At 45.0% G+C, this 23,909-nt stretch overlaps 1 protein-coding gene across 1 annotated transcript; it reads right to left on the reverse strand.

Annotated features, from left to right (window-relative positions):
* Positions 1 to 242: 242 nt before the first annotated feature.
* MED9 (mediator complex subunit 9) lies at positions 243 to 12,050 on the reverse strand. Its single transcript, XM_045824091.1, has 2 exons — positions 11,766 to 12,050; positions 243 to 1,893 (listed from the first exon to the last, which is right to left on the reverse strand). Exons 1-2 carry the CDS (start codon positions 11,972 to 11,974, stop codon positions 1,677 to 1,679), a joined length of 426 nt encoding a protein of 141 aa, XP_045680047.1. The 5' UTR covers positions 11,975 to 12,050; the 3' UTR covers positions 243 to 1,676.
* Positions 12,051 to 23,909: the final 11,859 nt, after the last annotated feature.

Consider the following 23,909-nt stretch of genomic DNA (forward strand, 5'->3'; position numbering starts at 1 on the left):
CCACCTCTGGAATGAGGGATGACCACCCACCAGGCCACTGAGCCCCTGGGAACAGATGCCAGCTCCTGAGAGGAGTTCCTGTTTTTACGTTAGTTTAGCCATGTGAGGTGAGTGCTGGGGGAGGGGGGGCTTGGAGGGGGTGTGCAGTGGAGGTTGTCACAATTTGTTCTGTCTTCTCTCAGCAAAGTGAACATACCCAAGAAACATCCTACTATGAATTTCTCAGAACAAAATCCAAGATGTCCTGAGAGCAGAGCACCAGTTCATTTAATTATACTCTTGAAAAATGTCACAAGCCATTAACACTGACATTTCAGCCTTGCAGGAAGGCCCCAGTGGTCCTGTATTCTATGTGATTCTTGTTTCATGGTATTTGGTCAGAGCCTTAAAACTGGCCCACACACTACTGTGAAATTTCAAGAAAATAACTGATTCAGTTAAATAATGGTCCCAGGGTAGAAGTCTATTATAGGTGACTATCCACTTAAATTCAGAGCCTGCTTTTCTGTCCAAAGCCACTGAAACTTGATATCCCCCTTCACACATATGAGTTCCCAACATCCCTGCCATCTGACAGGTGGCTGGAGGGCCACAGGAACAGAACCCCTGCTAAAACATCTTCAGCCAACCTGCCAGCTAACGGATGCCTTCGGTCAGTCAGCAGGCATCCATTAAGCCCCTGAACTGGTCAGCACAGGTTATTCGCTCATTCCTACATTTAAACAGTATTCGGTTACTATTCTCACCTTATCCTTAAGGGGCAAATAAAACATCTTACCTGCAAGAAATTAGGGGTGTTTGTAAACATTTTATAAACCAGAAGTTGGCTGCGTAGCTTCCAGGTATAGCTCACGCCACCCTTCAGAACCGAATCAGAACTGCTTGGTCACACCCGTTTACCTGGAAGCTGTCTGAGTCTGCGTTGAAACAACCGTGCCCTCCGGCCCTGTGTTAGGTTTGAGGTGGTGTGGCCACTCTTGGGCACTAATGGCTAAACGGGATGCCTGACAATGACAGGAAACTAAGGAAGCAAGAGCTAAAAGTAACAAGAACATGTAGGTGGCAGAGAACCTGGAGAAGGAACCACCTGGCAGGGTTCTGGCTGACATCCGCATGGACAGTTACACTGGCTCAAACATAAAAAGAAACAAACTGTTTTGGGAGAAAAAGCCACCCTGTAGCCTTTCAAAACAATGCCCTCTTGCAGCCTTCCTTTGCCACTTGAAACCCATGCCATGTGAGCACAAGGCCTCATCTGTCTAGAGGATTCTATGCAGATGTTGAGTGGCACTGCTGTTACAGAACAATATGTATCTGGTACACAATGATTATGTCCAGGGGAGGAGGAGAGGCCTCCTTTCCTACTCTGCTCTTTAGATATGCCAGTGGAGCTGGAACACAGAGCAGATGCCCCCCAGAGGTAGGCGTGGAGCCTCTAGGAACATTCATTACACATATATACACATAGATACATATTCACACACACAAACACAAACACATACATGGAAGCTCTCACAAAACCAAGCTCCCAGGTGGGCTCCTCTCACAGTCAATGCCAAGCTCAGCTAAGGAAGCAGTAGAGTGGCCCCCACCCCAGTCAGCTACAGAGTCCAGAGTTGGCACTGACCCACACCAGCCTCGGCTCTCTCATAGGCATCCCTGAGAGCCCGCCTCGTCTACTCCTTGGGGATCTCGAACATGCAGAGGCTCTTGTACTTCTGCAGAAGCTCGTTCTTGGTCCTGACTTGCTCCCGGAGGCTGTGCAGCTGCTGCTGCTGCTGCTCGGGGCTCAGGTGGATGCCAGGCATGGTGCTGATGACCTTCCGCATCTCCTGGAACTTGGTTTTGAGAGCGTTCAGGTCCTGGTGGACATCTGGGCTGTCCTTGTCCATGCTGCAGAGGTCAGAGGGAAGTCATTAGCGTTCACAGCTCAGATCAAGACAACCCTGGGCTTCCCTCCTCTGCACCCACAGAACTCTTGCTTTCTGTCTGTCCCCTTACTTGGCTGTGTGAACCCAGAGAATACGGACTGGTTCTCTGTCATGCAGCCTTATGGCAGGCATGTGACAGCTGCTCAGTAAAAGCGCCCCAGTGCCCAGCAGTGCCCGTACAGCCCCTCTTACATCTGCTTGCAAAACTAGATGCTTACATCAACTAGCTGAGAGGGCAGGACCCCTGTCTGCCCACTGACAGCTGTATCCCCAGTGCTTAGGCACTTGGGCACTCCAGTAGCATTTGCTGAAAGAATGAGTACTTTCAACAAATAAGTTTATAAATGTCTGTTGGATGAACAAACCATTACCAATATCAGGTGACAAATGGCAAGCAAAACTTGCTGAAACACCACATTTCTTCTTATTTGAGCCATTTCCAGGCCAATGGAGAGACTATAAGCTAACAGCAGCTAATTTTAGCTGACCTTTTGATCTTGAATCTGTTAACAGAAAAACTTATTTCTACAAAGCTATTCATAAAATTGAAATTAGTTACAAACTATTGAAAAATTTTCTGCAGGTATGAGCTCTCCCCTATCATAGTTATGTAAACTCCCTGCCTTCAGGTCAAGTTCATCTTAAAGGTGGGATCATTCACTTCAGCTATTATTAGTTGCCCGGAGATCCATGCTACCCTGTCATAGTTCAGTAGGTGGTTCTATAGGTCATAATCCATTGAGGCCTAAGAAGGGAAAACTGTCAATGATTATTTCTTAAAAATAAACATTCCCCCCTAGTGGGAAATTTCAACCCAGACAGTGCTAATTCATATTTATCATTCATCACTTCCCTGATTGTGCAGACAGAATGTCCATCTTTCCTGGTAATCCTTCGGTCACAGCTCATACCTGGCAAATGAATGGCCGCTAGGGCCTGCTCACTACTTACTAATACTCTCAACTCAGAGACAGGGTATGGCACATCGATCACTCATTCTCAGGAATTAATGGCCAGACATTTCTTATTGTCATCTGAGGCCCCCAATTTATATATGTCCACACTTAATGGTGTATCTTCCCTCAGTTTCTAGGGAGGAGTATTCTTTCTTTCTTCTTCTTTTTTTAAGATTTATTGACTTATAGAGAGAGGGAAAGGGAGGGAGAAAGAGAGGGAGAGAAACATTGATCAATCACCTCCCGCACCCCCCCAACCAGGGACCTGGCCTGAAACCCAGGCACGTGCCCTGACCAGGAGTCGAACTGCCACCTTTCAGTTTGCCGGACAACGCCCAGCCCACTGAGCCACACCTGTCAGGGCAGGAGCAGTATTCTTGAGAGCTGTAAGGAAACAAATCAGGAGCATGGTTTACTTTAGTACTTTTGGGTCTCAGCTCTGATCCTCGACTCTGGATGGAAACCACCTATACTCCTGAAATCATTATACTTGGATGGCACATTTGTTAACAGTTATGGATTTAAGCTCTGAGGGACTTTTGAAATTACAGTTTTAAGAAAACTGATTAACGTCACATAAGTCTGAAAGGACATAGTAAAAACAAACAAAAATACATGAAAGTGTGGAAGGAAGTTAGGATAACCCAGTTCTGGAGGCAAATATTACCTGACCCCAAAGAATTTTTAAATCTGAAAGTAAAATGTAGACCATGTTTAAGATGTTCATTTCTGAAAGCCCCCAGATCCCAAGGGCTGCCCGTTCTTTCCCAGGTGAACTTTCAGTGGAGGGCATCATCGTCGTCAGGCAACAGACAAAGAGCCACAGGAAAGGGTCACCTGAAAGGCAGCTGAGCTGGAATGGGGTCACGCTGACCACAGCAAGGCCCCTCTGCACACCCCTCAGCCTGCCCTAGTTGCGGAGGTAAACAGCATGGAACTCCTGGGATGAGAAAAACACTCTATTCAGGAACCAGCTCTCACTGAGTGGAAACCTGCTAGGCCAGGATGACTGTGTGATGCTTAAGCCAAGAGAAAAGAGGCCCAAACACTGAGTGAATAAAAGCAGAAAGCCCCAGATGAGCCTGCCTTTGTGTCCGATGTTAGTCACCATCTAACTTTAGACAGAAAGGAGGAGACTAGGCCAGGCCAGGAAGTGCCAACGTCGTACCAACAGAGCAAGGTGAGGGTACTTTGGTCCCACCTACTGTAGTTTTTAAAAGGTGGACAAAATATCACTCCTATGGCTTGACTGACAGGCCATTTCCTGACAGTCTTTTGTGCACATCTGGTTAACACTGAGTATCATTTCAGCAATGGACACAGACATCCTGAATTTGTGTCACCAGAGTTCAGGGCAAACATCACAGGTTTAGGTGGGTGCATCCAAGAACAGTGTTTAGCATGGGTGTTAGTACGTACGGCACAGCTTGGTTTTTAATGTAAGTGCTTTGGGACTCGAAAATGCAGACTGGCAACGACCGAGCCAAAGCATGCCCACAAGTAGCTTAGAAGTATAAGGAACCTACCAGATCACTGAAGCCAACCGCCTCCAAAACCTGTCACTTCTTGTGACCTCTTGGTGACATCTGACTCAGTTTCCCATTTCCTTCTCCTCAAAACCTCCATCCCCTTCAGCCTCCTGCCCCTAGTGTCCTAGCTGGACCATCCTGGGACTGGTCCCTCTCACCCTCTCTGCCTCCCACACTAACTTCAGTGGCTGGCATCTTCTTAAGCTAGTGTCTTTGTTGTTGCTGTTATTATTTATTACGACAGCAATAGGTACTGGAGTAGCAAAATTAAAATGACAGATACCAAGGCTTAGAAAAGTCCCTCTGATGTTGTGTCCCAGAGACAACCTCTGTTAATATGTGGTCTCTGCTGTTTCCCATTGCTTCAAAATACACAGTAACACACAAATACGCACGTTTTCACTGTGGCCACACTACACACATGGTTCTGACTCTGCTTTCCCCCTTTGGATGTCTTTTCCTGTTAACACATATAACACAGCTAAATTATCTGGCTGTTGATGGGTCTTTGGATATTCGTGGTTTATCATTTACAATTAGAGTAACATCAGACATTTTATACCTATATCTGTATGTATTCGTGCGAGTATCTTGGTAAGATAATTTTCCAGAAGTGGGATTTTGGGATCAAAGTTTATGGATATATTAAAAATTCTGACAGGTTACCAAATGCCCTCCAAATGCCCAGTGACTGTGGACACAACACTGCTCTCCTCCCACTCTCGACAACACTGGCCATTACTTACTTGTGGTCAGCTGTACTTCCCTGCCCCAGTTCTGCCTGCATGTAAGGGAACTGTGGGAGAGAGTCTCTGAATCCCACTCTTACCCTTGCTTTTATCTATTTCTGACTTACATGTGAAAAAAAAACTTTTTAGGGAGGAATAACAAGATGTTTTGTTAAAAGAAGTCTGAAACCCCGCCCCCCCCAAACACTGCTCTACAAAACAGTCCAGAACGTGTTTGTCTGCTCTTCTGTCTTCAGATGCTGAGAGTGCTGCCCAGCCCTCCTTTCTGAAATTCAGCTTCCTTGTCCCAACAGTTACCAAGAATTTTCTCCTTGGAGACTTGCAAAGCCAAAGGAAACTCACTGCCTCCTTAGCACACTCAAATTCAGGTGAAGGGTGCCCCGTTCACACAACTACAGTGAGCTAGAAGCACGAGCTTTGTGCCCCACTGTTTACTCAGCTGCCAGTCCTGCCAACGTCACTTCCTATGTACCCCTCAGGTCCCCTGGCCTCCTCCTCGTTCTGTCACCAGTTTCCTACAGACCCAGGTCCTCTCCCTCTCCTAATCCCCTTTTCCCCACCAACCTCAACAAAACTCAAGTCTATGCTAAAAAACTTCAGATGATTTCCCCACTTCCAGACAACACCTGCCGGCAGGTTCCCTGCAAAGGGAGCTACCCAGGCCCACACACATGGAGCCTCCAATCTCTCAACATCCCATTCTTCCCAAGACCCAGGATGAATGTTCCACCGTTAGCATTACTCATGTTGCACTAAGTAACTTCAAACCCATGTGGCTGCCTTTACAGAGCCTGCGTCCCAAGAGGTGCTTGGTAGGTTATCTTGCATGAACAAAGATGAAGTGGCACAGGAGAGGGAAAGAACAGGCTTGTAAGCAGGCCTAGAAATAATTCTTCCAAACAGGCTACAAATGTCCCCTGTCTGGGGGCTCACCCTTTTCACCTGGGACTTGGCTGAAGGAGAAGAAAGTGAGCAGCAGAGACGCTGCAGTAACATGAGTGCAGACAAGCCCTGTGGAACCGGTGGGTCATCTTGTAGACTCTGCTAAGGTGGACACTACTTCCTCTACAACCCAAGGATGGGCCTCAGCTGGCGTGGAAGGCCAGTCAGATTAAAACAGATACTTGTGTGGGGAGGGGCAGGTCGGTAACACCCTGGTCCCATGAAAGAAGTCTTACAGGGCTCTGAGGTCTTGTTGACCTGCCTCAACAACAAGTGAACTTGTTTTAAGCAATACAGCTCCAGCTTAAAAGTTCTAGGACAAAGTAGTGTGTTCACCACTTGAAATATCTCCACAGTATCGAAGATGAAAGCTCCCCTCTACTTACCCAGCTACCTAAAAAATTACTGAAAAATTAAATTAAAAAATGTCTAAGTACCCATTTTGACAAAAATATTTTTACTAGGTGAGCCAAAGCCATCAGGCAAGGCAGTAACAACTACAATTCACAATTCCTAGGCTGGGACACCTTAATTCTAGACTCAGATTAGATTTAGCAACTTTGAAGGAAACAAAAATTATAACTTTCCCTGGTCCAAGAGGCCTCATTTTATTTCTTCTTTATTATATATGTACTTCTATACCATGGCTTTTATGCATACTAGAAAAGGTCTCAGACAGTTGGGATCTATAAAATTTCTTACAGGCATAAAAATGAGGTTTTTCTTTTCCCTTTCCTCATTCTTTGAAAATGACATAAATGTTAGTTTGGACTTTTCATTTAGCCACAGACAAGACACCAGGAAGGATGAAAGTGCTCTGGGCTGTGGAACTCCTCTCCAACCCCAGGCCGGTGCACTTCAGCCAAAAATATGTGGCATTTCCCTGGGCAAAGAGGGGGCAGCAGGCACGCCAGCAGAGGTTCTGGAGTGTGCACAAGTCTGATGACTCCATCTACCCACAGGGCACTCGCATGAGAGTGACTCACGTGGGGCTTTGTTACATAGTTCAGGCAGGAGATTTGAAGATGCTCTGCAGAGATCTCTGAATGGAGGACTAAACATTGGCAAAAACAACTTGGAAAGATTTTTTGAGCAGAGAAAAAGTAACCCGTTAACATACACAGGACGAACTAGAGAGATAAGAGGATGAAGGTAAAGAGACAAATTAAAAAATGATTATAAGATCCAAAAATGAGGTTAGAAAACCTGGACCATTAGTGGTGTCTACAGGCCCACTGGAAATAGAACAGCAGACTAAAGCCTAACTGTTCTACTAACCAAAGCATAAGGTGTCTCAGACCTGTTCCTAGGAAATGGGCTGGGAAAGGTAGAGATGCCCCTGGTGAATCCTGACAAGAAAGAGGACAGAGAGATTTGCCTTGAAAGACAATTCAGTAGTTCTGCATACAAAGTGTAATGATGTACTTTATGCTAAACTTTTTATAAATGTTTAGTTGTAAACTTAACCCTTTTATACAAAATAAATCAAGTGTGTTTATTTAAAGAAAGAAAGAAAGAAAAAATGCAACGTACCATGAAGATTTGACAATGAAAACAGTTTGGTACTGGAGAAGAATACAATTTCCAGAATTTGATCAGGAACATGGGAACTCTGTGTATGATAGGGCAACAGCTCAAGCAGAGAAAATCATAAATATTCAGTAACAGCAGTGGGAAGATATGGCTAACTGGAGGGAAACCTGGGCCTCTCCCTTACTCTTTCCATCAAAATAAACCTAGAAGCATCAAAGAATTAAAAATAAAAAATGAAACCATAAGAGTCCTAGAAAAAAGGATCAACATCTATGATACTATTAAAGTAGGCCTTCTACCTAGGACCAGAACTCAGAAGCCATAAAGGAAGATCTTAATCAATCTGCCTCATAAAATGATGCGCTTCTGAACAACAACAAACCCCCTCAAGTCAAAAGAAAAGCAACAGCTCCAGGAAAATATTTAAAATACACTTGACAAAGGCATACTTCCTTACTGTACAGAGAGCCCATAAAAGAGGAATAACCTAATAGAAAAACGGGCAGTTTATAGGGAAGAAAATAACAAATGACATATAAAGTTGCATATGAAAAAATGATTTACCTCATATCATAAGACACAGATTGATACCATGTATCATTTCTGACCTATTAGATTAGCCAAGATTAAAAAGTTAATGGTGATGGAAGGTGGTTGGGAAAGATACAAATATACTGTTGTTGAGGCATAAATTGGTACATTCTTTAGGAATTTACTAATAGTGATCAAAATTTTAAATTCACAAATCCTATTGATGAGGACTCTTCAAGTAGTAACACAAGAAACTTAGAAAAAGAAATCCTTTTTTCATTTTACATCTTTCTGAATTTGCAATTTTAATTTTTTTAATGAAATGTTTTCATTAACCTAATGACGTAGTACTCTAAATTTTCACCAGAACAAGAGATTAAACTCATTTCAGCTTTTACTTCCTCATTCACTCCCTAGGCAAGGAGTAAACAAATAAAAAAGCTACAGAAGAGGAAGAGACCAGGTGAACGAGGTGGTCCTGGCCTGTATTTCCTTCCCCCAGGCCTGCTAGGACCATGTCCTTCCTACCTGGCTTCCCAGCCTGTATGCTGAGATATCACATCCACCTGATGTGAACACAAATCTGACTAAGCCACCCTGGGGTCCAAAAGCTTCACTAGCTCCCTCAAAGGACAAAATCTCACTTCCTCAGGGGGACACACAGTCGTCAGCATCCTGGTTTTTTCCACCTTTCTAGCACTCCCTTTCCACCTTGGATTTGTGTTCCAGCCCCACCAAAGTGAATGGACCTGCATGAGTTGATGCTATTTCTTGGTGTCCCACCCCCATCCTCCCTCTCATAATTTAAGATTCATCATTGGTTCACCCCTTCGTAAGCCTTCTGACTCCTCCATGTGTCACGAGGTCTCCTCTCCCATCACTGCCCCATCTTCTTCCCTCCTTAGACTAGAAACTCACATACATGCTTAGACATATTTTAAAATCGGATCCTAGCCTTTTTTCATGGTTACCATATCTCTCCGTCTCTTTGTGCCTACTATGTCAACCAAGTGGCTTTTTGTGTTCCTCTTTCGTCCTTTCTTCCTAGGGGTTTTCTTCAAATGCTTAGTGGCCTTGGTTAACCAGTCATATGAACCAACTAGGTTCTTTCCTGGGGGACCCTCAGTGACTTTTCCCTTGGGCTGGTCAGACACTCACAAGAAGGTACCTCTATTTCTTTTGGCTGCCAGTGGAGAAGACAGGTGGCGGAAGGCAAGGGTGGGGTCTTAGTATTATTCAGTGTGTGAACCTTGTCTTAAACCCTATTTTCAGAATGGTTCCCTCCCCTCAAACTCCAGCAAAGTGCCTAGTGTCTCTGCAGTCCAGATACTCTCTGACTCATTCTCTCCTGAGAATAAATCTTAGGAAAGAGCAACCCTTTGTCTTCCAAACTGAAAGAGGGGTGGTTACCTGTCTGCTTACACTTGGGGGAGAGAACTATGGGGATCTCCTTCTTAAATTAACTTTTAAGTAATCCTCCTGTTCTCGGTCCCACTCCCTCTCTATTTCCACAGGTCTCTTCCTGAGATTTAGGGGGAGGCCATGGTCAAAAGCAGCTGCTTCTGGCTGCTTCTTGGGGCTGAGAGTGGGTTAGCCCTTGGCTATCTGCTTTGTGTCAATTATCTCCTCTCCTGTTTCTTTTTTGTTTTGTGTTAAAAACCAAACCAAACCAAACAGCCCTGGCTGGGAGGCTTAGCTGATTGGAGCATGCCCCATATACCAAAAGGTTGTGTGCTCAATCCCTGGTCTACACACAGACCTAGGTTGCAGGTTCAACACCCCGCTAAGGTGCGTACCTCACAACTGACCAATGTTCCTCTCTCACATCGGTATTTCTCCCCTCCTCTACTTTCCTCTCTCTCTCTCTCTCAAATCAATAAACTTATCCTCAGGTGAGGATTAAAAAACAAAAAACACACAACTTTTCCTTGTCCTTTTAGAGAAGACAAACACATATAACCAACCCATCAACATCTTCACCAGACTGCTCTTGAGTACGCCTCACAACAATCTTATGATTCAAGTATTATTAGTCCCATTTCACAAGAGAAAAAGAGGCTCAGAGAAGCTAAGTTGTTAAACCATGGTCACCTCGTCAGTACATTATAAAATTATAGTTCAAATCCATTGTTTGAGGCCCATTATTGTTATTCACGTATTAGAGATGAAAAAAAATTAAGGCCTTAAAAAGGCTATGTATTCACCAAGAGCACATGGCAAGCAAGCCTCAGCATGAGATCCAAATCCAAGGCTCTGCCCTGGAAGCCCATGTTTACTCAGTGTACCTCATAACCCCATTTAAGGGCAGCCCGACATGACTGCTCTACTGGGGCTCAAGAACGTACTCCCAGGGGCATAAGAACTATCTCTGGGACCGTGTCCATTGTGTTTTCATTTCTCCATATTTCTATTAAAACCAGTATATTTGTGATCCAGCTCTGCCCTGGGGCTGCAGGGGCTGCATCTGCATTTGTGTTTGCGATCTCACTGCAGCCAGAAGAGCCACCTGATGATCAGAGGTGAATTCATGAGAAGAGAACACAGTGTACTCCGCCCTATGAACAGTATGGTCACACCAAGTGAAACCGAAGGAAGCTGGGGTGCACTGTGAGAACAAGGCCTTGCAGTTGTTTGAAAAGCGAAGGGTCAGGCTGTCCCATCTCAAGTGAACCCAGTCTGGCTAAACTCAGAACAAGCTGGACCATGACAGCCAACACTTGGATGTTGTAAGGAGCAATTCCATTTCAGCCAAACATCCAAGAGGACAGAAATGTTCCCTTGAGTGTCACTGCAACCGTAAACCTGTTTTAACTTACTTTGTTTTGGTTTTCAATGGTTGGGTAAGAACTGTTAAGCTGAGCAACTTACACTTAGTATCGTGTGGATATAAATAACAGCAGTAAAAATAGCTTGAGCCAACACAGGATCCACGAGGCTTTCGGCTGCATTTTTAGCTTCCTTTGCACTGTAAGCAGGCTCCGTTTTAAAGCTCAGGTAACCTGCAGACTGGCCCAAGGACCGCAACCTCTGCTCTGACGGTGTGAGACCGGCCTGCAGGGATCGACTCCGGAGCAGCTTCGTGTCTGCTTGCTTTGACGGTTCTCTTGGTCCCCCTCTGCACCTCCTGAGCTAGGGGTTATTCCCGATTGTGTCCTCTTCCCTCTCACTAGTGAGCGCCCCAGCGAGCGAGCAAATGTGGGGGTGGAAGCGGCCCTTTTTACTGTGCACATCGCACGCAGCAATGGGCCATCCTGGGGAAATTATGCATGTCTGTTAGAGCTGCTGAAAGCAAAGCGCAGTGAGCACCACCCTGTGTCACGGGTGAAAGCCCGGGGTTCGAAGCCGGGCTCGCCCTAGGAGTGCAGGGTCGGTTCCGGTGAGCACACCTGGGCGCCCATCACCAGGTCTGCCACTTGAGGCTCCGAGCATCTGCTACCTCAGGGACAGCCCAGTGCGGCCTGGTCGAGGCCTCTTCCCACGAGTCTCGGCTTCGCCTTTTATGAATGGGGGCGTCTCCGAGCGCGCCTAGGTCCCTGCCGCTCTGCAACGGGACGAGGAGTGCGTGCCCGTGGCCGGTCCTACCGCGGCCCTTACCATTTGATGATGTTGTGGACTAAAGGTAAGAAGGAATAGGTCTCCTCCTTCATGGCCGCAGGGGAGGGAGGCCTCGGCGCCGGCGAAGGCTGCTGCGGCGCGGCGACCGGCGGCGGCGGCTGAGGCTTCGTCTCGGGCAGCGGTGGCTCGGCCGGCAGCGGTAACGCATCCTCGGCTTGTCGCCCGGTGGCCAATCCGGCGGAAGCCATGGCGCTCGGGACTCCGCGAGTCAGCCAGTCGACGGGTCAGTCAGGAAGCAGGACTTAGGCGGCTAGCGGCCAAAAGTGTCGCGGGACCCCTGACGTCACTTCCGCACGCCTGTGGGGGCGGGACCTGGAGGGTGGCCGGGGCTTGTGCGCTAGGGGGCGGGGCGGGGCGGGGCGGGGCGAGAGGTGGGGCGGGGCTCGCTGTTACTAGGCAACAGGCGGTGAGCGGGTGTGGGGTATCCTGAATTTGGTGGTGAAGATAGCTGAATTATCATTCAGGAATAGGAGATTTATTTCAGAAAAACAATTTATTCTCACTCACTTGACGAAGAGGGCCCAAAAGCCACTCATAGAGAAAGCCTGGAGGTAAATAACCGTCAGCAACTTGAATTGCGAGCACCTGTTCTGTGAAGCTCTGGGCCTACCGGCGCTGAGAACTCAGGGATGAAGGACCCACAGCCCTGCACCGCGCAGAGGCCCCCAGGAGAGCGAGCAGCCCCTGGCCGAGCTGGCGGGGCAGGACTCCGTGCTAGTTCCAGAAACGGAGAGACCTCGAGATTGCTCCCCCCGAGTTCCTCAAGGCTGGGAGGGAAAGCAATAATAATTCAACATTTAATATGCATCTTCTAATGTTGTGCTGGATGTGGGAGGAGCCGTGGGAAGGCTTCCTAATACAAAGCAGAAGGGGATTGGTGTCAGGAATAACATATCCGGGAAGAAAGTCAATGTCTCCATGTGTGTGGGCCAGTTTCTTAAGCCCCCAGGCCCCAGTGTCCTCACCTCTAAAATCTGCTTTAGTTCATGGTCATGGCAGAGCCTAAACTGCTCTCTTCAGATACATGATTGACCTCCAAAGGTCTGGTTTAAAGACACCCTAAGATTCAAGGCCAAAGTGGGCAACTTTTGGGGGGGTTGTAGGTATGTTCCTCAAAACAAGTATAATTTCTGGGCAATGGAGACACCCATCATAAGCCTAGCTAGTGGGTGGAAGAAGACATGAGCTAGGAAAGCATCATTCTTCCTCAGGCTACCATCACAGGCCGTTATAGAGAGGCCAGGAAGTCCACATTCTGGTAGCAAGAGTTGCAGTCACACTCCAGGCCAAGGGATGGTCCCAAGGAAAGTGGATGCCAACATTAGCTGAGTCAGGAGAGGTCTCTGGAGGCAGAGGCTAGGGAAGCTGGATTGCAGAAGGAGGTAGAGAAGTAGGAGGATGTGCCGTAGAGGCTCTCGAGTAACGTGCCTCAATGCAGCTTTCTTTGGCAAGAACTGCTCATGGCCCCCAGTGGGAAAGCAGGTGGAAGGAGAGGCTGAAGGGTTTTCTTCCCACAGACTGTAGACTGTTCCATGAAGGAAGAGTTCAAGAGTCCTGGTTGAGAGTGGAGGAGAAAGTCCTGTTGGGTTAGGACCAAGCATGTTTGAAGAGGCTGTGTACCCGTGGAGTCATCTGGGGAAACAATGATGATATAATAGTAATAATAATAATAGTAATTGCCACAACCACCATGGAATAAAAGTAGGTACAAGGCACAGAGTCACAATCATTATCTCATTTAATCCACAAAAGAGCCCTAGCAGGTAATTATTTTCTGCATTTTGTAGAGGAGGAACCTGAGGCTTACAATGGTTAAGATACCAATCTCAGGGTCACACAGCTTGCCTGACACTGAGCTTATCGTCTTAACCAACACATGGGAGACCTCAGGTCCCTACCAGTTCTGTAAATTTGTGATTTGAAATGTAGAAGTAAAATTTTTACTCAGAATTCGAAAAGCAGTCTAACATTCACCAGTAATATACCCATGGCACCCTGGCTGGGTAGCTCAGTTGGTTGTGTTACTGAATGCGGGTCCAGCTGCCTGCACCTACAAAAGCCAGTAATTGAGAGGCAAATACTGATGTAAAGGAATGTGGTTTATTTTGCAGATGCCAACCATTTGGAAGATGGGGCACTCACGTCTCAAAGCCCATCTCACGCCTCAGTGCAGGCAGAGGTTTTTATAAGGAGGGAGAAGGAACAGAATAGAGGTCAGGGGAGAGGGCTGCAAAGTTCTCTATGTGCAGACGAATATGGTCCATTCTGATAAGCAAAGTGCATCATCCTGGTTTCACACCATCCTGACTGTGCATCATCCTGGTTTCACACCATCCTGACTTCACATCATCCTGGATCGACATTTGAAAGTCAGCAAATCTCCTGGAGCTGGGATGCCTGAAGGTCGGAGTCTATCTTTTGCAGTTAGTTCCTAGGACTCTTAAACAAATATGCTGTTTATCCACAAGCTACATATTAGAGTCAGAATTACAGAAACAATGTCTGAATGATGGGGTGGGTTATAATTTTCCATTATTATGATTTTCCACTGTTACAGTTACAGTGTCATCCCATACACTAAAAGGTTAAGGGTTTGATTCCCAGTCAGGGCACATACCTAGGTTGTGGGTTCAATCCCCGGTTGGGGTATATATGGGAGACAACTGGTGGATGTTTCTCTGTCACATCGACATTTCTCTCCCTTTCTCTCTGTCACCCTCTCAAATCAATAAAAAACATCTTTGGGTGAGGATTAAAAAAATAATATCCCCATGGCAATTGCATGTCATGTTTTCCCTTCAGTGGTTTTATAACTTAATTACAAGCCTCACTTTTATTGTTGACAAAACATGAAGAAACTTCTTTTTTAGAAAAATTAAAAAATACTTTAGGTATAAATAAACATAGCTCAAGAAAACCAGTTGAAACATAGGAGGCATGAATAAGACTATTTGCATTGACAATTTGCCCTAAAAATAGTTAATATAATTAGTGACAAAGAGTAAAGCTGATTTCATAACACTGTAAGCAGATGCCAAAAAAAAAAAAACCCTGCTGGTTTCATTAAAGCTGAAATTGCTTAAAAAATATGTGTCTGTTCATAACTGTTTTATTAAAAGCTAAAAAAGCAGATGTTCTATTGATATGTAAGGACTGTATAATGCTAGAGACGTCATTAGATTAAGCTGTTTGTCATTGCTTCCTTGGGCAGATTCACATTTTCTCACAAGCTTTTCCAGGCCAGGTGGCAGTCACAAAGTCCAGCCGTCGTAGAGCCAGCTCCCTGCCTGCAGCAGCATGATGTTGCACCACCAAAGTGCATATGCAAGACTTTGCAGTGTAGAAATAAGGTTTATTGGACAATTGACCAATTCCGAGTGTGGGGAGCCAATGCTGTGAAGACCGGACTCCTCGAGGCTGTGTAGGTTACAGATTATATAGGGCAAAACCACCTCACCTAGTGCAACCATGCAGCCTTCCAGCGGACTGGACAGGTTATTATAGATAAGTCACTTAGAAAAGTATCTGTGAACAGTAAACAGGTCCTATTGCTCAGACTGAAGGCTTCCTCCTTCCCTGACTAACAAAACCCAAACTGACAGCATTAAGAGGGAGGATCTAGATCAAAGCTCTCAAACAGATAAACAATGTGAGCTGTAAATCAAACCACATACTTCGTTTTCAATTTTCTAGTAGCTACATTAAAAAAAAACACAAGAAACAGGCAAAATTAATTTCAATATATTTTATTTAACCCACTATACCCAAGATACTATCATTCCAACATATAATCTATATAAAAATTATTCAAAGTATTTTACTGTTTTTCATACCATCTTAGAAACCCAGCTGTACTTTACGCCTACAGCCCATATCAATTCAAATAGCCATGGGTCTGGTGCTCAGTAGCCAAACGTGGCCAGCAGCTACAAGACTGAATGGTACAGTCTGAGGGGTCAATACATGCCAGCATAGAGCTCAGTCTCAGCAAAGAGAGGAAAAAAGCAAGTTGCACAAAGAAAATAAGAGTATATTACTACTCAGGGAAATGTTTCACACAGCAAAATTACACTATATATCATCCATAGATAGAAGATGCACATGTAACAATACCTTTAAAAGGAATTACAGTGAAGGGTATACCTCACTGCAGTGTCAGTGCCTGATGGTGAGCTTTTCACTGCTGTGGCATCCATTTCAAGGACAGACTGCAGGCGGCACAACTAGATAGAGAGCCCCCTGAAGTCTCCCTTTTAGAAAGCCCTGGGCAACCTAGATTGATTGACAGTTTGACTACTTGCTTTCCCTTCCTGTGCTTTAATTCCTGCTCTTATGTTTTAAATTCAACAAATAAGAGTGAACCACTGAAAATCTAGACACCGCACTCTCCACCCCAATAAAGACAGATCCCAGGTCTTCTCTCTCTCTCTTCTCTCTTTCTGTGTCTCCCTGTGACCCTGGAAATGCTGTGTGCCCTCAGGAGTTATAATAAACCTTGTTTTTGCAAAGTTCCCTGATGGCTATTGCTAAGGTGTGTCTTGCAATTAATGTTACCAGGACCCCAATACTTGAATCTGTCTGCCTGGCACACTGGTTCAGGAGAAGTGCATATGCAAGACTTTGCAGTATAGAAATAAGGTTTATTGGACAATTGACCAATTCCGAGTGTGGGGAGCCAATGCTGTGAAGACCGGACTCCTCGAGGCTGTGTAGGTTACAGATTATATAGGGCAAAGCCACAAGACACTGTGGGTATGGGGGTTCCATCATTGTGCTGGGAACTGATTTGTCAGATGTGAGGGAAGGGTAATTGATAATTTCTTAAGCTCTGAGGTCTGCCCTGTGTTCTTCTGTCTGGTCTGAAGGGAAAGTAGCCAGGGGGTCAGTGAAGAGGGCTCAGGTGTTGAAACATAATTTAGGTCAAGATGTTATCTTTAGCCTGCCAACTATTGTCTTCTGCTGCCTTGGGGGTTTCTGCTTATCAGGGAAATAATAAATCTATGAGGGGGATACATATAGAGAGATATGACTTCTAGAGCTAGGATTTAAAACTAAATTCAATTAACATCATAAGGACTCCTGGGTTCCAGAACTATAAGAGCCAGGCCAGCCACGTTGGTTCTGTGGAGACTGCCATAAGAGGGGTGGGCCTGGGGGGGGGCGTGTCCCAGGCATCCTGATGATGGCGTCACTCTGGACAGGCTGAGACAGATGCAAAACACTCAAAGTCATGGGACAGGGATGGGAATACAACAGGCACTGTGACTTTCTAGCATCATATTTTAAATACATATATATTTTTATATAATATAAGTGGACTTGAAGCAAATAGAAAAAATATAAACAATTTCCAAATTTGGGTGAGGTACAAGGGAGCTTGGTACATTAGAGTCCAAGCTCTGCTCCTTTCTGGCTGTGTAACCTTGGACAAGTCATTTAACTGTCCTTTGCCTCAGTTTCCTCATCTGCAAAGTAGTATCAATAGTACCCACCTAATAGAGCTGCTGTAAGGGTTACAGGAGTTAATGTACAGCTTCAAACAATGCCTACCACGTAGCAAAAACATTGTTTAAACTGTAGCAACTACTGCTACTGCTTTTAAAAACATTTCTCAAAAAACCCCTCATAATTATTCTTTATGAAACAAAGTGTTACAAAAAAACAAATACAAAAACCAGACTACATCTAAGAACTGAACTCTCAGATACTCTGAGTGGACCTACACCACAAACACTGAAGAATATGTTTGTGACACATTTCTGCTGTCTGGGTTCCAAAAATAGCTACTGCTCTGTTGGACAAGCAGCAAGGGAATCATTAAACCGATCGTGTCATTGAATGACTGGGGGTTTTCTCATCAAAGCTATATTCTTACCTGTGATTCATCCTTTTCTGTCATTACCTGGAGCCTCTCTCAGGATGAAAAGCTACATGCTTCTTTGATTTTTGTGAGCTAAATATATATGGGCAGCAATCATTGTTCAGGCCAAATGGAGTGCCACATACACCAGGAACAGGCTCACTCAAGCCACGATTCATTGCTCAACCTCAAGACAAAAGCCTTTTCTTCAGATGTACCCTGTGGATCACTTTTCTTCTCTCTCTGGACTTTACTGGATTTTTTTCTTTTTCTTCTTTTCAGCTATGCTCTTCTCACTCTAAGACAGTCCATTGTGCCCGGTTCTGCAGCTCACTTCTTTTGGTGGTTTCATTCCTGAGAAGCACTCATTTGCAGCATTTCAGCATGAGCATTTGCCTATATTTTTTTCTGACTCAACATTTTCTCCTTAAGTATTTCCCTGTAGTCCTTATTCCTTGTTCTTATTCTTTTTTGCCAGACCTCCACCAGCTTTTAGTAAATGGATAGGCAATGCATTTCAGGAACTAGTTTTTATTTAAAATGGTTCATTATTGTTCTGATAACCATATTCTTTCTTATCTCTTTACTAAGTCATTTCAATCAAATTATTAGTTAGCCAAGTTTTTTTTTCTGTCCACCAGCTGCTCCCTAATAGCCTCAACCTTAACACTTTCTGTTAATCCATTTTTTAAAATTCTGTTTTTCTGAAAAACTCTTTTTCTCATGGTGGCTTTTTTCATTTCCTCACTCTTCAGTTCCTCCCTTTTCCAGAAGTTCCTTTGTTTCCCTTATTAGATTTATTATAAATCTTTTGACTCTTGACTACTAACTCCAGTTGCAAACTTTTGTTTAAAATGATTATGCAACTGCCCTGACTGGTGTGGTTTGGTGGGTTGTATGTAGTCCCACAAACCAAAAGGTAGCCGGTTCGATTCCTGATCGGGGCATACTGGAGAGCAGGGTTGGGAATGGAGGGAAGCCTTTTGCAAGGGAGAAGGATTGCTGTCTTCAAAAGATGCTGTACATGGTGTCTAGAGGATGGTGCTACTGCACGAGCAGAGCTGGTGGACTGCTTCATGTTTCAGCAGATGGTGTTGCTCATGGGCTTCCAAAGTGAGACCTGTTGTGCAGACAAACAGGCAAGTGTTTGTGGGGGGTGTGCCTGGTGGTGCAAGGGGATTGTAGTGAATCAAAAAACTGGAGAGACTAAAGGATCCCCATGATCTAACCCTGAGCGGGGCTTTGGGTGGCCCACCTGACAGCAGAATAAACTTGCCAAGGAAGTACCGAATAAAATAAAAAGTAACGTTGTCACTTGGCCTTGAGAGACATTGCCCTTCTCTGAAAGAGGGACTGTAAAGCTCTTGCAGGAGCATGGGCCCAGCTGTCCTTCTCAGTATCAACACCAGCAGCAAGATCTGAGTCCTCCGCAGGCAGCACCTGCTTTATCTGTGTGTGTTGGACCCAAGGCTTGAATCCTGTGAGCTTCAAGGAAGGGTGTGTTGTCAGCAGGACATCATGGGGACTGGTCCGTTGTATGGGTAACTCCTGGTCAGGACCTTCGGTCTTCAGGTTTTTCAGTAAGACTCCATCTCCTGGCAGGAACGGGTGTACGGGCTCATCAGACAGGTAGATGAACCTTCAAAGGTGGTCTAATGAGGTTCATTAAAATATCCCTTCCATAATGGGTCCCTTCACATAGGTGTTTGAGATTGGGCTACACTAGAGCCCCAGGAGTAAGGTCAGACTGTGGGTATGGATCTTCCACACAGAATTAGGGTGAGTGTTACAGAATCCCCATTCGTGGGCCCTGCCTCATCTTGTTCTGTGTAATGAGGTTTAAATTCCTACAAGTCCAGGTGGAGAATTAAAGCTCCGAGAAGTGGCAGCCTCAGGCAGCTCGTCTTGCTGCTTTATCAGCAGTTTGGTTTCCCTGGCTAGTTTGTGAATGCTCCCTATGGTGCCCTGGGCAGTGCATTATGGCAACCTGGCTCAGTTGATTCACTGCCTCTAGCCATTTTAAAATCTCTTTTGCATGCTTGATATCCTTACTACCCAAAGTTAAGAGCCCTCTTTCTTTCCATATTGCCCCATGGGTATGGGCTAGCATGAAGATATATTTAAAGTCAGTATAGATTTAACCTTTTTCCCCTAGGGCAATTCTAAGGCTCTGGTGAGGGCTGTTGGTTCAGCCTTGTCAGCCGAGGTTCCTATGGCAAGAGCCTGGGCTTCTATCACCTTGTCTATGGTGATGACCGTGTACCTGGTCGCTGACCATTCTGCAGGAAGCTGTTTTCGTCTGTACATAATTCCCTGTCAGGTTCTGTTAGCAGCTGGCCCAATAGATACAGTCTGGAACAAACACTGTCAAGTGATTTCTAAGCAATCATGCTGGAGGTCTAAGCTTCCCTCTGAATCCAGCAGTACGGTGGCCAGATTTAAGGTAGTGGTGGTTTATAAGCTAACATTTGGCTTACCTAATAAAACAGTCTGGTACTTTCCCATGCACCCTCTCACTCTCCTTTCTGTTCCAATAGGATTAGGGCCTGGTGTGATACCAGTACTGTAGCAGGCTGTTCCAGAGTGAACTTCCTGTTTCCTTTAAGGTATCACAGGTGGCTGCCACTGCCTGGAGGCATGCAGCCATCCTTTCGTTATGTGATCTAGTTTCTTTGACAGACAGGCTATGGGGTGAGGGGTAGCTCCCAGGGTCTGTGTTAGTAGCCCAAGTCCAGTTTCTGCCTTTCATGAATGTGTAATTTGAAAGGTTTCTGTGAACTGGGCAATCCTAATGCAGGAGCTGAAACTAGTTTTCCCTTCAAAGTGTCAGTCTCTTGTCCATTCAAAAGGTTACATTTTTGATCCCCAAGCTGGCATTCTAGAGGCTGAAGGAAAGCCTGTTTCTGTAATCGTCCAGTCACTCCAGTAGGCACCGCTGCAGCTGAACTTTTCTTGGTTAGTTTTGTATTTCGCACTGAGCATGTAACTCCCATATCTATGAGATGTATAGGGAAGCCCCTGGGCCTCCTCATTTGTTGTTAGATTCATCATTCTTCTCTAACATTTCTTGGCGATGGTTTCTATCCTTTTTATTTTTCTTTCTTCTTTTTAAGATTTTGTTTATTTTTAGAGAGAGGGGAAGGAAGGGGAAAAAGAGGGAGAGAAACATTAATTGGTTGCTTCTCCTATGTGCCCGGACTGGGGGACCAAACCTGCAACCCAGGCATGTGCCGTGGCCAGGAATCGAACCAGGGACCTTTCGCTTTGTGGGATGACGCCCAACCAACTAAGCCACAGCAGTTGGGGCTGTCCTTTTTATTGTTCTTTTTGAGTTCTGGGTAATCCTTTCTCCAATGGCCCTCCTCTTTTCTGAAGGCACACTGATTGGCACCTAGTGGGTCTTTCCCTTTTCCTTTCAGGTCCTGCCTCTCCTTCTGATTTCCCCGCACTGTTTCTAAGAAAACCATGGCCTGTTTTAATTTCTTTGTTTCTTGGGCATGGTAAACTTTAAAGACTATGTCTACCCACTGGGAGAGATTCATTCCCGATGTCCTGTCTACACACTGGAGTTTCCTTCTGATATCCAGGGCACTTTGCCCAATAAAGGTCACATTCACCATCTGGATATTTTCTGGTGCCTGTGGGTCAGCATTAATGTGCTTTTGATAGGCCTGATAGATCATCTCAAAAAATTCATAAGGGTTTTTGTTTGGTTTCTGTTGAATGGCATGTATTATATTCAGGCATTCCTATGTTTAGGCACTCCTTTCTTAACCCCTTCCAATATGCATTTATTCAATGGCCTAGGAAGGCTAGATCCCTGCTATTTGGGTCTCAGTTGGGCTCTATCAAGGCAATTGCCCTGATTTGGTTGGGGGATCACATTGGGATTCTATTGATGGAGGCAATGAGCCTCCTCATTATCTTTATTTAAAACTAGCCACCTTCCATCTGCCATTAGCCAGATGTCAAGGAGAGCCTGTACATCTGCCCAGTTTGGATGATGAGTGGCTAAAATTGAGGTGATAAGATCCGCCATTCTCTGAGGATCATCTCTATATGAGGAGCTGGAATTCTTCCAATTCAGGAACTCTGAAGTGGAGAATGGAGTATGGGCCCAATAGTAGTCAGTGAGCTGGCTTTATTCCACCTATAAGGTGTTATTGCCACAAATGGAATTGTCTTGCTCTGGAATGAGATGCCCCCTGGCCAAGTTGGGTGCCCTGCCAGGCCTTTGAGTGGGACATCATTTCTCCTCACACAGAGGTGGATATGTCACTCCTCTGGACCCTATTTCACAGATATCTAACAGTGGGAGAAATCTTGCTGCTGCTAATCTGGCATCCCCTGGGTTCAGAGCATTAAAGAGACTCATTTTCTTATTTTTCTTTTCTTCCTGTGTCTTACTATTAGGGAGGGATTTTAAAGCCAATTTCCTTCTCTGCATCATTAAGTTGGTCCCTTTCTTTGCCAAATCCATATTGTATAAAGTCATAAATGCCTGGACATAAGGGATTCCATCTCATTTTCCTGACTTTTGGCTAAACAATTCCAATTGTATGATGGTGTGGTAATTTAGAGAACTAGTTACAGGCCAATTTTCTCCATATACTAAAGTATACATAGGGCAAGTATTGTTACAGTAGAAAATCAATTCCTTCTTTGTCATTAGATCATAGCTGTACATGGACTAATCTGCTAAAATTTAGCCCAATGGGTTCCCTTCAGGAGTCAAAAGAGAACAACTGATGATGGTGTGAGAGTACAAACACCAAACCGTAACCATAACACAAGTTCAGACAAAGTGGGAACATGTAAACAAAACTCGTATCCGTAACTCCATTATTTCACAGGAGTGCTCACAAGCAAGTCTTAGTGTCTTACTGAAACTGGAAAAGCTGGCATTCATGCTGCCTGTCACATACTGAACCAATACATAGAGACAGGGATTGAATCTTTATGGGCGCTTTATTCAAATGGCTGGTGATCTGAGAAGACGGCGGATTCATACCATAATGGACCATCTTACATTTCCTTCCAAGCCAGCCTTTTTATAGCAGAGAACAAGGTGCAGTGAAGGGGTTTGAAATTCAGGGAAAATTAGATGAAAAACTTCAGCATTCTCATCCCAGGCAGTTAGCCGTCTCTGTCTCTCCCTGATAGACTTTGTCTGGGGTTGTGTTATGGTTATGATTTGGGGTTTGTACTTCCACGCCATCATCAGTTGTTCTCTTCTGACTCCTTAAGGGAACCCATTGGGCTAAATTTAAGCAGATTAGTCCATTTACAGCTATGGTCTAATGACAAAGAAGGAATTGATTTTCTACTGTAACAATACTTGCCCTATGTATACTTTAGTATATGGAGAAAATTGGCCTGTAACTAGTTCCCTAAATTACCACACCATCATACAATTGGAATTGTTTTGCCAAAATTCTCCAGCTGTGCCCCAGGAGGTGCTGTCTGTCTCTGGAGTGGTGGGCCATACCTGTAGTTCCTGAAACAATAGCTTTAACTTATGCATTACCACATAGGCTCATTAACTATTTACTAAAAATTTTCCAACTTGTGAGTCCCCTATTATTATCTCCTGCCAACCAGTACTACAGTGACCCTAACCTAACCCAAACGGCACACAGCCTGAGTGGCAGGGATAGAGGACCTCCAGGCTGCACTCCAGTTCAACTTACCCAGTCTTGGAGTCCATCTGCTCCTCAGACCTGTTTTCTTTCATCACCAGGTGTTTCAGGTGGCTGACACATTGAGATGGAGCACAGGGGTGTTAGGAAGGGTATTAAGAAAAGTTCCCAGAAGTTGCTGGTAAGTCCCCACAGTCCCTCTCTTGGGGTCAGCCTGCTACAGGCAGTTAGGAACGCAGCCTAGGTCCTCTGGGACTTACTGAGGCCCATGCCATCCCACCAGAGTCGCAAAAACTGTAAGAAAACAAAATTGAGGTTCCACTTCCCGCCACAATAAAAGCCAGACTTGTGAAGCAGGTGCTGGTGCAAAAGGAAAGAGGTTTTATTGAGGTGCAATGCAACCTGGGAGAATGGTGGACTTCCATTTCAAAGACGAGCTCCCTTTCCCTGCACTAGCCCCCTGTTCGTTCTTTCTTTCTTTCTTTCTTTCTTTCTTTCTTTCTTTCTTTCTTTCTTTCTTTCTTTCTTTCTTTCTTTCTCTCTTTCTCTCTTTCTCTCTTTCTCTCTTTCGGACAATTGTTGTTTAGTTTTTATTTCATAACCGTAAACTTAACTCTGCAAACC

Source organism: Phyllostomus hastatus, unplaced genomic scaffold (assembly GCF_019186645.2).
Source record: "Phyllostomus hastatus isolate PE091 unplaced genomic scaffold, TTU_PhHast_1.1 phas_scaffold_55, whole genome shotgun sequence".
NCBI lineage: Eukaryota > Metazoa > Chordata > Mammalia > Chiroptera > Phyllostomidae > Phyllostomus > Phyllostomus hastatus.